This window comes from Canis lupus, chromosome 33 (assembly GCF_048164855.1).
Source record: "Canis lupus baileyi chromosome 33, mCanLup2.hap1, whole genome shotgun sequence".
In the NCBI taxonomy this organism is placed as follows: Eukaryota; Metazoa; Chordata; class Mammalia; order Carnivora; family Canidae; genus Canis; species Canis lupus.
The window spans coordinates 26,555,211-26,571,297 of record NC_132870.1 but is presented as its reverse complement, the minus strand read 5'-3'; the positions used below and the strand labels follow the sequence as shown (position 1 = coordinate 26,571,297).

At 34.5% G+C, this 16,087-nt stretch overlaps 1 protein-coding gene across 2 annotated transcripts in view; it reads right to left on the bottom strand.

The window, feature by feature from the left end:
• The window catches only part of ARHGEF38 (Rho guanine nucleotide exchange factor 38), a 122,316-nt gene that overhangs the window by 28,293 nt on the left and 77,936 nt on the right, over positions 1–16,087 (bottom strand). For both annotated transcript variants that reach the window (XM_072810290.1, XM_072810291.1), the window contains exons 5-6: positions 12,022–12,039; positions 1,740–1,939 (exon numbers count right to left, since the gene is read on the bottom strand). In XM_072810290.1, the coding sequence (XP_072666391.1) occupies positions 1,740–1,939; positions 12,022–12,039 (218 nt within the window). The remainder of the gene's footprint in view (positions 1–1,739; positions 1,940–12,021; positions 12,040–16,087) is intronic.

Sequence of the window (16,087 nt, the reverse complement as noted above, 5' to 3'; positions counted from 1 at the left end):
GCTTTCCATATCAGGCATACAATGTTTTGTTCCCTACAGCACATTTTCCAATAGCACAATTCTAGAACAATCAAAAAGTTTATCCATAGAGGAACAGTGAACTAAATTATGACATACTCAGAAATGGAAAACTAGGGAACCACTGAAGGTCAATATTAACTAGAAGAATGTTCATGATATGTAATTAAGTTTAAAAGCAAACCCCAGCAAACTGTAGTGCCACATGTGTTCAGGAAAGATGGAAAGAAGGAGAAGAGAAGAAAGAAAATAGAAAAAAAAAAAGACGTAGAAAGTCTGAAGACTTCTCATCTGCAGATTGAGATTCAGCACCTAACATTGTCCCTTAAAAATCTTTTTGCCAATCTGATAGGATGAGAATGATGTGTCATTGTGATTTTAATTTGCATTTCTCTGATTATAAGTGAAGCTTAACATTTAGAAATGTATTGGTCTTTCTGAACTACTTCCTTCTATTACTAACCTTTTTTTTTGTATTAGAATTTATTTTTTATTTTTTAAAGATTTTATTCATTTATTCATGAGCGACACAGAGAGAGAGGCAGAGACACAGGCAGAGGAAGAAGCAGGCTCCATGCAGGAGCTGAATGCAGGACTCGATCCCAGGACTCCAGAATCACGCTCTGAGCTGAAGGCGGACTCCCAACCGCTGAGCTACCCAGGCGTCCCTAGAATGTTTTTATTATTGATTAAATATCAGTAATGGTATATTCTATATAGTAATCCTTTGCCTATGGACTGTCTTTTAATTTGTTTATGGTGTCTCTTCCTCTACAACTTTTACTTTTTTTCTCTAGTCCCTTCTTTGTAATTTTAATTTATTAATATAAATACATACTATTTTTGAATATAAATTTAGAAAAGAAAAACAATGTAAATAAATGAAGTTGTTGGAGCAGTTAGCTCTAAAGTCCTACCATTGCTTTAATGTTGAATTGAGATTTAGTATTAGAAGTAAAAAGCCAATTAAGAACTTATGGACACAAATCACACTGACAAAGGACACACACAATCTATCCCAGTACATTACTACATCTGGGATGATAGGAACCCTATAATTGTGCCTCCTGTTTTGAAATCTACATTCCACTTCAGACATGAATTTTACATCTTGGCTAACAAATTCGTAACAATAATTTTTTAATTTGAGAAAGAAATATACTTGTTCCCTTCAATAGAGGGATTATTATATTATATTATTGCTACAAAATCTACATTCTTTATGTGCCAGAACCAGATGAGCTTGATGTATTAGCTGGGCCTGTTTGATCACTGATTTGGCTTTAGATTCTCACTACTCTAGCTTCCTGGCCATGCCGTGTCTCCTTCTTACCACACATATCACCAGTGACAGGAGAACAATGTGCTATGGTATCTTTAGCCCACAGTATGTCACAAGGCGTGAGGGGGTCAAAAGAATTCAAGTATAGGGCTGCTTGATTTTTAAAAATTTCATTTTCTTTTTCTTTTCTTTCTTTCTTTCTTTCTTTCTTTCTTTCTTTCTTTCTTTCTTTCTTTCTTTCTTTCTTTCTTTTGTGCCTCATGATCTCCTGAACTCAGCTGGCCAGGCAGAGCTACACTCTGCTCCCAACCTCTAACTCTAGATATCAAGTGAATGATCACTGAAAACTGCTGTAACTACTTAGATATTCTGATTCTCAGGAGCATAAGCAGAACACTTCAATCACAGTAAACACTCAATTCATCATGTCTCTTCTTACCTAAATCCTTCCGTCTTTTGAATTCATTGATGTTCACGTTAATGTCTTTCACTGCAATAAAGGCATCCCCCAGCGCCCCAAAGTCAGGGTGAGAGGGAGGGGTGGAGCCCTGGAGTTCACACAGCAAGAGCGGGTATTTCATTACACGCTGGATTGGTTTGATCATCAAAGAGCCCATGTCCAGTAGGTTTGGCTTGCCTCTACAATAGACATAACTAATATCAGTTTCACAGACATTTGTCTTACTAACTCCTTTTCATTTTTGTGATTTTTATGATTAATCTTGAAACTGTTTTTTTCCTTTATTTTTCCTCCATGTGGCTGCATACCATTTCTAAAAATGAAGCAAGAGCGATGGATGACAGAAAGAAGCCAGGCTGAAAGACCCTACTACCAAGCAAAAGCTTACAAGAACACGTGAGTGTATCTGTCCATTGAGAACTCAAAGCAGGATTTCTATCCATGTTCCACTTATATATTTTTTTAAATAACAAAATTCATAACAATAGTTGGAAACAATTTCAGAATGCATTTTTCCATGACAACCAAGAAAAATGCATTTTCCTGATGGCACTTTTGTGATTATTAGTGAGGAAAAGAAATTAATTATTTAAACAGATGACTTGCCAAGTATCGTTAAAAGAAAGCATTGTCTCCTCTCTTCTACCAAATTGAATAGTCGAATTCATAGTGTTTCAGAGGTTCTACCACGGTTTCCAAAAGAGATTTATAATAAATGCAATAGCTCCCTAAATTAATTATTAATACCACCACTGTTACTAATCATTGCTATCACATGATACTTTCCATGACTTTCCACGTAGAATTCTTCTTAACCAACAGATCTTCAAATGGCTACACAAAAGTGAATGCTCATGCCTGACTCTTCCTTTAGGAGCTTCTGAGGTGAGATTACAACCATTCCAACTAGCCAAGCAGTTCATAGAAAGTGAACTGGTCATGTCATTGTCCAATCCACTGTCATTCATTTTTTTAGTAAGAAGTTAGTAGTTTCTAAAAGATGGGTTTTTTTGTTTGTTTGTTTGTTTGTTTGTTTGTTTTTGCAAAAAGGCAAATAAAGAGACACTATAAATGAGCATGGATACAAATTGGGCTTTGAATCCCTTCTGGTGGACAGATATACACATTTATTTTCTTTTAGGTTTTTTGTTTGTTTGGATTTGGGTTTTTGGGTTTTGTTTTCATTTGGTTTTTTAGTAGATAAGAATATTGACAGTTTTCACATCCTAATAGTTTAATTTTTTTAATTCTTCAATTATTATTTCTAAATATCAATATAAATAGACAACATACCACATCATTGGAACAGTGAAATGGATCTAAAAAAATTTGGACAATATTAGAAAAGTTTATCATTAGAAAAGGTCTGCTAACACCTTAGAGATCATCTATTTGAACTCTTCATTTGATAAATGAGAAACTAAGAAACTTTAAATGATCATGTGCATGCACACACATGTGTACACACACATACACATCAGTCACTCTGTCCACATCTCCTCATTTTTATTTTTATCATAGCACTTATTAACCCTCTGGAATCATTTTGTTTCCCCACTTACCAGTTTATGCGCAATTTCTCTGTCATCACTACATCTCTGGCACAACATATAGTATTTTCTCAATGAATATTTGGAGATTGAAGTGATAGATTTCAGATTTTCTGTAATGTGTTTTTATTTTATATTGAATTTTTTGCCAAAAAAAATTGCACAATGGTCCTGAATAATAGATTGAGGAGTTTTATCACATGCTGAGAAAAAGATGATACTATAATAGAAAAAGATGGAAGCAAACCAAAAGGCAATATTTTTTTTAAGGAAAATTAAAGTAAGTATTAAAGGTCTGCAAGGGAGTAAAGAGTTGTTTTAATATGATTTATCTTGTACCTTCTTCCCATTTATACCAAATCTATTAAGGAAGGGAGGAAGGTATGTAAGGAGACAGGATGGCAAGGAGGGAATGAGGGAGATAGGGAGAGAGAGATATTTTGGTTTCCCAGAGGACTGGGTGAAGTGGATGGGAAAAACTGTAAATCTATTATGAATGCTAAAAAAAAAGTAACTAAAAATATATTTTCTAACTAATGGTGTATCAAAAGCAGAATATTCAAATATGAAATACGGCATTTTCTTATATATCTTAAGCAGAGATTCTTCAACAATACAATAGTTTAGACAGTTGAGTAGAAATTATTCCCTTAAATAAGAACAGGTCTGGAATATGGAAGGCATTAACTTAATTAGAAGAAATCATATTATCTGTATGAATATAATCAGAATTTCTTCTGCATTTTCCCTTTGTCACCAAATATTAGTTTAATTAATCTTCTAAAAATAACTGAAATGCTATCAAAATATAATCAAACAACTCAAAGAAAATTCAATTTTAATAAGGTAGTTTATTAGTGTGGTCTATTGCTATATGCATATTTAAATTTTTTAACTACTAAAAACATCCCCAGATACATTAAAGGACAGTCTAGTATCTCTGAGCTGCCTTCTTTCTTCCTTATTAAGATCTTTCAAAAAACCAGCCTCAACCCTTTAGTTGTGTCCCTATCTTATCATTACTTTTTTTTCCATTCCGTTTTGACATCAAAGTTCTATTACCTCCCTTTCCTGTTTCAAACGATAATAATACCAATTATAAATGATTACTGTTTCTCTTAAAAGTATCAGAAATGCAAATATTTAGAAAGGCTTTCTTAAAAATGAGAAATCTCCCAGACACTTTTGTCTTCAGACATGTACTTTGGACAGCCCAAGTGATGAGCAATGATGTTCTGATATCTGCATCACACAGACAAGCAATATGGTAGAAAAGATAGAGGATGTCTTTTAAGATAATGACACTCCAGGCATTCACCCCATCTAATCCCTTTGGGTAAGATTAAGTTCTGATAACTGCAAGAGGCAAATGAGTTGTATGTGTGATATAACCCAGCTCAGCCACGCACCCATTATCACATGTATCCCCAGCAAAAAAGTAACAATTTCCCATATACACTAGGCTAAAAACTAAGGTAGTCATTAATTTGTAATTCTGTTTCATCTTCCTCTGTTTTATCATGAATACTTTGGCAAATATTTAGTACCATAAGTAGCTACACTAATCTTGTTGTGAATTATTAGGACTTTACAAAGTCAAGTAAACACAGCTGGCTTTGTTTTAGCAGCACCCAGTTTTGCTATAAAGAGCTTCGCATCAGAAACAAGAAAACAGTCACACAATGAAAGTAAAAATGACATTTAAACAATGTAAAAACTGTGGTGGAGGACGAAGAATCAGATATACAACATTGAGATACACCAATATATCTTAATTAGAGGGAGAAAACAGAGGAAGGAAAAATAATCATTTAACTATTGATCATATTACTTTGAATTTACTTTGAATTTCCTCTGTTCTATGACCACAAGTATCCTAAATTTAATATTAATTTTACAGTAGCCACAAAACATGTACACTATTATTGAATTTATTTTCAATTCACTCTCCCTTTAAAACACCTTAAGTCAATTTTAGAAAAAACTGTATATCACTATACTAATAATAAACAAATAGGATTTGACACAAATAAAAAATTGTGAAAATAAATACAGAACCATTAAGAAATTTCAGAAGATGTAAAGAACATGAATGAATGGTAATTGATTTATTACCAGAGAGATTCAAATTGGAGAGAACCAGTAATATGGAGAGACAATAATTTAATCATTTCTCCAAAGATTCATTAATTAGACCCTGAGAAACTGTGGAAGTGGAGAGAGAGGGAGGTGGGAATTAGAATAAGAAGGACTAGTTGGAAACCTGCTGAAGAAACAGCCTAATTTTTAAAAAATATTTTATTTATTTATTCATGAGAGAGAGAGAGAAATTGGCAGAGACAAGGCAGAGGGAGAAGCAGGGTCCATGCAGGGAGCCTGAAGTGGGACTCAACCCCAGGTCTCCAGGATCAGGCTCTGGGCTGAAGGTGGCGCTAAACCGCTGAGCCACCCAGGCTCCCCCAAAACAGCCTAATTTTTAGAGTGCTGTACAAATAAGGGAGATCATTTGGAGAACTAAGAAAGAGCTCTTGGAAATTAAAAGGATAATAACAAATAAAATCTCACAGGTATTGAAGAAAATGTTCAGGGACTTTCCAGAAAGAAGATAAAAAATTCAAAGGGATAGAAAAGAGAACAAAAATGTGAAAAATTAGAAGATTGGTCTAAAAGATCCAATATTGAAATAAGTAGAGTCCCGGAAAGTGAGAACAGAGTATATATGGGGAGGAAATCATCAGTAAAATAATTCAAGAACAGAACAGGAGTTAGCATGTTGAAAGAACTTGCTGAGAACTCAGCACAATGGATGAAATGGATTCACACCTGGGAATTCCTAAAACTTCAGACTACTGGGGACAAATAGAAGACCCTACAATCCTTCAGAGAAATATGTAAACAAATGGGTACAAACAAATGGTGAAGAATGAGAAAAAACTTTAAATGTCTTATGGTAATGCTGAAAACTAGAAAATTATGAAGAATTACCCTTAAGTTCTAAAATGAAGGATTTTTAATTCAGAATTCTTTTTTTTTAAAGACTTTATTTATTTATTCATGAGAGACACACAGAGAGAGAGAGAGGCAGAGACACAGGCAGAGGGAGTAACAGGCTGCATGCAGGGAGCCTGATGTGGGACTCAATCCCAGAACTCTAGGATCATGCCCTGGGCTGAAGGCAGGCACTAAACCGCTGAGCCACCCAGGGATTCCCTAATTTAGAATTCTATACTTGATCAAACTATAAATCATGTGTGAGGGTAAAATAAATATTTTTGGATATAAAATTTCTTAAAATTTTACTTCCCATGTATTCTTGGTGAACACAGGAACCTATTGAAGGATGCACTAAAAACAGGAAAGAGGTAAAGAGATTCTCCAGGATGACTGGATACAATGGAATATTCCTCAGCCATTAGAAATGACAAATACCCACCATTTGCTTCGATGTGGATGGAACTGGAGGGTATTATGCTGAGTGAAATAAGTCAATTGGAGAAGGACAAAAATTATATGGTCTCATTTATTTGGGGAATATAAATAATAGTGAAAGGGAATAGAGGGGAAGGGAGAAGAAATGGGTAGGAAATATCAGAAAGGGAGACAGAACATGAAGACTCCTAACTCTGGGAAACGACTAGGGGTGGTGGAAGGGAAGGAGGGTGGGGGTGACTGGGTGGTGGGCACTGAGGAGGGCACTTGACGGGATGAGCACTGGGTGTTATTCTGTATGTTGGCAAATTGAACACCAATAAAAAATAAATTTATTATTAAAAAAAAAAGAGAGAGAGATTCTCCAGGATGACAAGAGTTCCTCAAAGACAGCTGTGCCCAGTCACCTGGTCCAAACTCAACAGGTCAGATAGCTCTGAGAGAAGCTGTTTTAGGGAGATGAAATTGATAGCATCCATAATGCATCCATCTGTCTTAAGAGATAACTGGCTGTGAGTGTGGCATTAATGATTAAAACAAAGAAAACTAAGAAAATGAAAATAAATAAACAGTTAACTCCCAGAAAAACAAGTAATCAGTTTATTCCAAGGTTTAGCTCTGAAAAGAAATTTACTCAGATATACTCAAATATAATAAATCAAACACTGACTATTGTTCTAATCCAAATGACAATGTAATCACATGGGAAAAATGGAGAGATGGGAAGGGTGTGTGTGTAGTCGAGATGGCATAGGGAGAGAGAAATTCTTGTGTTCCATAGATGGAAGTCAAAACATAATACTTACAATGGGAAAAACCAAACATGTTTTTAACATCATGAAGATTAAGTACCAAAATATTAAGTAAAATGCCTATGTTCTTTAGAAGCAGGTGAGAGAAGAGGGAATTGCTAATTTTCCTAAATCCTATAGAACTATTTGACTTTTTTTTTCGTAAAGATTTTATTTATTTGAGAGAGAGAAAAGAGAGAGAGAGAACAAGCAGGGCAGGAAGCAGCAGACTCCCAGCTGAGCAGGGAGCCCAATGCGGGGCTCTAGTCCAAGATTTGAGATCATGACCCTGAGCCGAAGGCAAACACTTACAGACTAAGCCACCTAGTTGCCCAGCTATGTGGCTTTTTAAACGATGCTACATATAGTTTTACAAAAACACAAAAGTTTTAAAGAAGGAAACATGCAAAAATATTCAAGAAAATTCTGAAGAGTATTGAGCAGAGATTATAGTTGACCCTTGAACAACATGGATTTGAATTGTGTATGTCCACTTATACAATGGATTTTTTAAATAAATACAGCACAATACTGAGTATATTTTCTCTTCCTTATGATTTTCTTTGTTTTTATCTTTTTTAAAAATGTATTTATTTATTTGAGAGAGCGAGCACGAGCTCTGGGAGGAGGAGCAGAGGGAGAAAGAGAATCCTCAAGCAAACTCCCTGCTGAATGCAGAACCAAATGAGGGGCTGGATCCCAAGACCCTGAAATCATGACCTGAGTCAAAATCAAGAGTCTACCGACTGAGCTACCCAGGTGCCCTCAACTTATGATTTTCTTAATAAATTTTCTTTTCTCTAGCTTACTTTATTATAAGAACACAGTATATAATTTATAGAACATATAACATATATGTTAATTGACTAATTATATTCTCAGTAAGGCTTTTGGTCAACAGTAGAGTATTAGTAAAGTTTATTAGGAATCAAAAGCTATACATGGCTTTTCAATTGCATGGGAGTCAGCACCCCAAACCCTATTCTGTTTAAGGGTCAACTATAGTTATATCTTACACTAAAATATAAAGCTGTAGAAATGAAAGCAGTTTGGTATGGGTTCATATATAGATAGAAGAGTAGCACAAAATAAAAAAATCAAGAAATAAATACAAATATGTATGAAAATGAAGTACATAATAAATTTGACATTCTTACTCAATAGAAAAAATGAATTATTCAGTATCAGGCATTGCGATAATTATCTAGTTATATAGAAGAAAATATCAAAAATGAATCCTTTATACCAAAATAATTTCCATATAGATCAAAGATTTTAATGTTAAAAATGAAATTACATAAGAATGTAAAGGAAACAGGGATTACACTTTAAAACAATCTTATAGTTTTTAAGCAGGACACAACATTAAAGGCTTTTTGCTGGGAGCCCATTGTGGGAGTCAATCCTGGTTCCCGGGATCACGCCCTGAGCCAAAGGCAGACACTCAACCCCTGAGCCATCCAGGCATCCCTAGTTCAACTTTTCTTAAATTTTCTGGCACTAAGTATCAAGAGCCTTTGGATCTAGCAATTCCACTTTTAGAAACTCCTTCTAAGAAAATCAAATTATTGTACAGAGATCATTTATAAGAATGAACACAAAACATCCATCTTTATAGGACAGATAGACACTATTCAAGTATCTATAAGGGTTTGGTAAACTAAATTATGGTATATACATCAGGTAAAATATTATGCAGTCACAAAGCAATGTGGATTTATATTTACTAACATAGAAAGGTGTCCATGATATACTGATGAATGAGGTAGTAAGTTGACATACAGGAAATATATAGTGGTCCCATGTTAGTCAATATGCATGTGTGTGGAGAAAAAATTGCTATGAAGTGAGGGACTCATGAAATGTTACAACAGTTAACTGTGGAATGTGACTACCGATTGTCTCCACGGTCTTCATTTTGATTTTCTGTATTTCACAGTGTTTCTTTAATAATTTTAAAAATATATTTCACAGTGTTTCTTTAAGGATTTTAAAAATATAAAGCTTAAGAAAGGAGAAATAACTTATAACATTTTGAGATCGATAGAAACCCTGAATCCAAAGGTAGAAATATCTGATCAAGACAGAGAGCACATGTAAAAAAAAAAAAAAGTGTAAAAGCATAAAGATGAAACACTGCATTTCTGGAGATAGTTAAATTTAGAATGGTTATGTTTTTCTTGCTTTCAAACATGGGACTTATATCAAATGCTTTTAGGGGGATTTTTGGTGCAGGATTCTATGATTCTTGTCACTTTAATACTGTCTATGATGTTTGCATAAGATTATAATTCAAAATAAACATTTTAGGAGTTATAAGTATTCTTGTCTTTTTCTGCATTTTTTAAAATGTAAACTCTAAAAAAAAGAACCCGCACACAATTTTCCGTTTCCATAAGTAGGGAGATTTTTTTTTTTGAAGTATCAAAAAACCCACATTTCCTAAATGCACTCTTGGCTGCAATATTCCTGGCCTTAGCTGCTAAGGAGCCAAACAATTACAAAGCACTTGACATTGCTTTTTACCCTTTTATGTGGCAGCATGTGCACCTCATGACCAGAGTGAGAGAAGCAGGAAGGAAAATAACTCATGGCAAATGTAGCTTTGATGTGCATCCAGCCACATGCTGCGATTGCTCGTCCTCTTTTCCAGTTCTTGATGTATAGAATAGGCTAGAGGGGGCATACAAAGCCTGCTAACTCCCACACAGCGGGATTGTCCTAAAAGCTATTGAGATTTTTTTAAGCAAGCATTTCAATACAATGTACTGTTTGTTGTATTCTGTGTGTAGGAGCCTGTGCATGCTAACTATATTAAAAGAATCTCTCACTCTGCTCTGAATCTCTCTCCCTCTTTTTGGTCTTTTGGTTATAAAGACCTAAGCTTTAGGAAAGGAAACCTGAGCAGAATTTGTAGCACAGGAAGTTCTTCTGTAATTCACATAGTTCCTCTGTGTAAATCTCCGGTCCTAGGCACTATGCCAGGGGCACAGGGTTTTTAATGAGACCATAATCTCCCCACCCCCTCCAACCACACCGGCTATCACTGAAGAGAAGCCAGGAAGACCCCAGTGTGTGAAAGGACAAAGGCCCCCACCCATTATGCACTTTTTCAAATTCAATTGTTTCAGAATTGGGAACTCATTGAAAAAAATTACATTTGTTTGCACTGTAGGATGTGTGTGTGTGTATATATATATACATATATACATATATACACACACACACATATATACATGTATATATGCACACATGTGTATATATACACATATATATATTTTTTACTTTTGGAAGAAAAGACTCATAAAGTGAGAGGACTGGTTGCGTTTGGTGCCTGTTTGCTATGTCAAAAACTAACTTCTCAGTCCCCTTTATGATGGATGCCTGGTTCTTGCACCTCACTTCTGGAATTCTATCTTTCCTCATTGTTGCTCTGTAACAAAGCATGAATGACAGGTGTTTACAGATTAAATTAAGTAATATAATTTTTATATTGTAGGCTTTTTATTTCCTGATGTACAGTTTCAGGAATTTAGAATACACAGGCACACACAGACACATGTACACAAACAAACACACAGACTAGGAACTCAGGTCCTTAGATTATTGCTGACCATGCTAAACCAAATGTGCTTTTTTAAAGTCCTTATAAATATGAGTTTGTATTTAAGCCAGTATCAACCATTCAGTACTAGACTAGACTATGCTTTCCCTTCTATAAAAATGGACATCTTCCAAAGTGTGTGTATATGTGTGCTACTTTATAATATAATTTCTATATTGTCTTAGTGACAAGTTATTTCCTATTAATATTTTAGGTATATTGAACATATTATATATATATGTGTATTTGTTTTTTTCTCTATAAATCATATAATAATCTAAATTAGAAGAAACCCAATATTTACTATAACGCACAAAGAATCTTTTCTTTTGTACATTAATCTACAGAAACTTCAAAACCAGTAGACTATTTATCTAAGATTTTTTAAAGTCTAATGTAGTTCTTAAGAAGGTGTGTTTTTGAACACATTAATATTCCTAAGTAATATATGTGATGAGCAGTTCCTAAAAAGTTCCTGGCACCAACAAACTTGTGATTTAAATAAATTATACACCAGGAGTCTTCAAAAACATTTTGTAAAGTACATGAGATAATTTAATATGTAGGATCACCTCAGATAAATGGAAATAATGTATTAAAAGCAATAGACATAATTGTAAAAACCAAAACTTCTAATTTTTGGAAATACTCAACAGCTTTATCCCCGTTATATATATATATTTTAAAGTTTTATTTAAATTTAATTTACTTAACATATAGTATATTATTAGTTTCAGAGGCAGAGTTCAGTGATTCATCAGTTGCATATAACAACCAGTGCTCATTACTTCAAGTGACCTCCTTAATGCCTGTCACCCAGTTATGCCATTCCCCCACTCTCCCATTATAGTTACATTTGATTTCTATTATTAAAACAAGGTACTTACTCTTGCATATATATCTTCCTGTAAGAGAGGAGGAGAAAAGTAAATTAATGTAAATCTGCATATTTGAGGTAAATGCAAACATTATAAAATCTTTAAATTTTCACTAAATAAAGCGGTGTTATTTTTCCATGAACGTTTTATAGACTTGGTCTCATTATTTTATAATCACATCCCTAAAATTTTATCTGTAGCGTACATACACTAACTTTGTTTCATGCTGTCTAGGGTAAAAACTATTGATTTGGATCTTAGAACTATTGTTTTTGATTATGCAAAAATGGATTTAAACATCAATTTTTTTGTTTACATCATGAAAAAAAGAGAATCCATTAAATAGATTACAAGACTCCAGAGTAAAGTATAAATGACTTGCCGGAAATGACCATCAGGCACTACAGAATATCTCTATATACAGTATTAATGCAAGTTATGAACAATTCACCTATTTAATAAGGTAATTCCCACAAAAACTTCCAGTAACTATTACTAGCTTTCGTGGCTTCCATTTTGCTCAGTACAACGAATGTCCTTCCAAGGCAACTTGATCTCTCTTGATTTCTTCTCTACCTCATTTCCTGTTGTTCACAAACTCCCCCAAACTATGGCAACCACACAGCCTCCTTGATCTTACTGAAGTCCAAAGGCAGGCTTCTGCCTCCAGGTCTTGGCACTTGCAGTTCTGCTGGCTTGCTCTTTCCTTAGGTATCTATATGGTGCCCTCTGTATCTCCTTCAGGTCTTTGCTCAAAGGTTTCTTCTTCCCAATGAAACGTTCCTGGACCAATTTTTAAAAAATTTTGCCTTGCCTCCTATGCTTCTCTTTATCTTCATTCCCTGTTTTATTTTTTCTCCATAACACTGTCACTTAAAAAAAAGTTTTTATTTATTTGACAGAGAGAGAGAGAGAGAGCGCACAAGCAGGGGGGCTGGCAGGCAGAGGGAGAGGGAGAAGCAGGCTCCCCACGGAGCAGGGAGCCTGATGCTGGGCTGGATCCCAGGACCTTGGGATCCTGGGCAGAAGACAGACACTTAATTACTGAGCCATCCATTTGCCCTGAATATTTTCAGTGTAAAAAAATAAAAATACTGTGACCCCCATCTCATAATAGTAGATGTTTTTTTCATTTTCACTGAGAAAATCCATGATAAATATGTAGTTTGAATTTCATAAATTTTAATGGACTTAAGTTTGAAAAAATCAATCCCAGTACTCCATATATGCAAAAAACAATGGTATACATATATGTAAAAACAATTACTCCTTCACTCTTCAGACATCTTATATGAACGGATTCCTAGATACCCCAAAATAACTAGGTTGTGCTGACTTTAAGACCTTCTTGTTGGAATCAAGTAAAGAATTCTAATGTTTAAAAAATCAGCGGCTGCTATCATTTCAGGCAATTATTGTTGTTTGAAGAACTCTTCTATGTCAATGAAAGAAATTGTGCCACCCTGAACCCTGTATTTCCTTCTATTCATTTCCTTTAAGCTCACATTTTTGTCTTAATCTCTGTCCCCTTCTAATGAGAATTTCATTTTCCTAGTATGCTTTGTAGATCATAGATCAGAAAATTTTGGGGAGAAGTTGAATAAAAATATAAATGCATTTTTCTATGGAAGAGAACAAGTGAACAACGTGATCGTTTGGGAGCCAAAACACGAAATTTGAAGTTGAAAGAAAAGATTATTCTTTTGACTCCTAAAAAAGATATAGATTTTTTTCTTTTTCATTTATTTCAACCAAATAAAACAAATACTATGACATAAATTAGCATGGTGTTTAACGTAAGTGTAGCATTGTACAAAAAGGAACCTGAGAGATTTTCTAACAGGGAAAACCTGTTGGAGTAATGGCATAGTAGTATTATGTTATAGGGTCTCCTTACTTGCTCATCATTTTTTTAAAGTCTCCCTTTTAGGCTGAAATTTTGAAGTTAACCCCAGCCAAGGACAATTCAGGAAGGAAGAAATTAGATTGTGTTCATTTATCCTTTTATGGGGAAACTAACTTAATATGAATACTTCCACACCTCCTACCTTCATGGGATCATTATAATTGGACTTACAATGAACACATTTCTTATGTGGCTATATCATAATGATTATAGTTTTGTTCAAACATGGTGCCACATAACAAGGAACTGAAAAAATTTCCAAAAACGATTTTAATTTTAATTTGGAACATTCCATTAGAATAACATTAAGAAATATAAAATGTGGCAAACATATTGAACTCTATTCTTTTAGGTTCTGCTTTGCATGAGCTTTCAGCTTCCTTCTGAATGGAGGAGCTGTAGTAGTCATATGAACAGCCAAAATACCCCCATGACTAGAGTTAGTTTTCCTCCTGAGGATAGTGGCTTCGGTCTGGAAGAAGAAAAATGCATATAAATTTTTAACAATGAGGCATAAAGCTAGAAACTTGTCTTCCAGCTACCAAAAAACTCAGAAAAGTCCTTTAGTTCTTTTCCTATTACAAAATAAACAGATCTCTAGGGCCTCTGAAAGGCAGCAGAGATTTGGTGGTATTTATAGCTAGAAAAACAGAAAAAGGAGGTAGCAGACAGGCTATTCTAATTATAGTAGCACTTGCATTTATAGCTTTTTTTTTTTTTTCATTTTCCTCCTTCAGATCAGAAACCTTAAATAACCCCATAGAGGCTAAGTAACTAGAGCATTAGCAAATGACTTCCATAAATTTAGAGACTGTATTAATAATATTTCATGCAGTCTAAGGGGTCACTACTGAGAATCTGTAAATACTCCTTGTTGAACAAATAAAACTTGCAGATTTCCAGTTTGCAGGCTACAGATGTAAATGTAATACTGTGCTTCCAGATACTTTTAGTCTTTTCTTTCTTAAGATCTCCAAGCCCTGAATGTATCTATAGTCATGAAGAAAATCCATGTGCTTCTTTCTCTGAAGGTGTCCTTTTAAGATGAGTATGTATCCACAATTATCACAGGGTGCTTGTTAATATGTAGCTAATATGTAGCTTCGTGGACTGGACCCTCACAGTCCCTCCCTCCCTTCCTTCCTTCCTTTTTTCTTTTCTTTTCTTTTCTTTTCTTTTCTTTTCTTTTCTTTCTTTTCTTTTCTTTTTTCTTTCTTTCTTTCTTTCTTTCTTTCTTTCTTTCTTTCTTTCTTTCTTTCTTTCTTTCTTTCTTCTTTCTTTCTTTCTTTCCTTCCCCTTTCATCTGGAGCAGAACATGAGACTCTGCACCTTTAATACACATTCCTGTGGATCTGACACAGGGGAACTCATACAACAAGAAGTGCTGTCCTAACATTTCAAAGGGATTGAAAATTATTTTCTAGATACAAATAATATCTTCTCTTTTGAAAGATAATGGGCTTCAAAGAATAGCCAAAGGTTATGAGCTCAAGTCTGTTACAAAACCAGGAAACTCTCTACCATCCTTTTGGAAATTAGCCTTGAACCTCACCGTGACAGCTTCTGGTGTGTTATTTAAATTAACTCTGATATTGTTATTAAACTTTCTGGATGGTTTTATCTATCCAAGTAGAAGGTGTGTTCCTAGGAGGCAAGAACTACGCATACATATTTTTTTCGAATATTATCTAGCATTCTTAATAAATATTTATTAGGCCCTCAATAAACATGTTTTAATTTTAGTTCAAATGCAACCTAAGCTTTAAAAATCTGCTTTAACTTCTGAGACCTGAAGCTACCTCTCTCATGGATATTGCTTCAAACCCTGTTGTTCCAATATCCCCTTGAACGGTAGAAAATGGAGGCCACACCTAATATTCATTAGAAATTGGCAACTGTGCACTTGGGCTCCGTTATTTAGCCACAAGGAAAAGGCAGAGCCATAGTAATAGCTCTGACTGATTACTTGGCAAGGGAAGCCAAGCCCTTGGGGTGTTCCAGGCTCTCTTTGGCCTATAAACCTGTTTAAAAACCTGTTTCTTAGAATTTAAAGCTTAGCTCAATTGGGGTCAGTATTATAGTAATGTCAATAATTCTGCTCTCAGCTTTCAGGCAGACCAGTACAATTCATCATCAACTTTATTTTCATGGAAAGGCAACTTTTGGGAA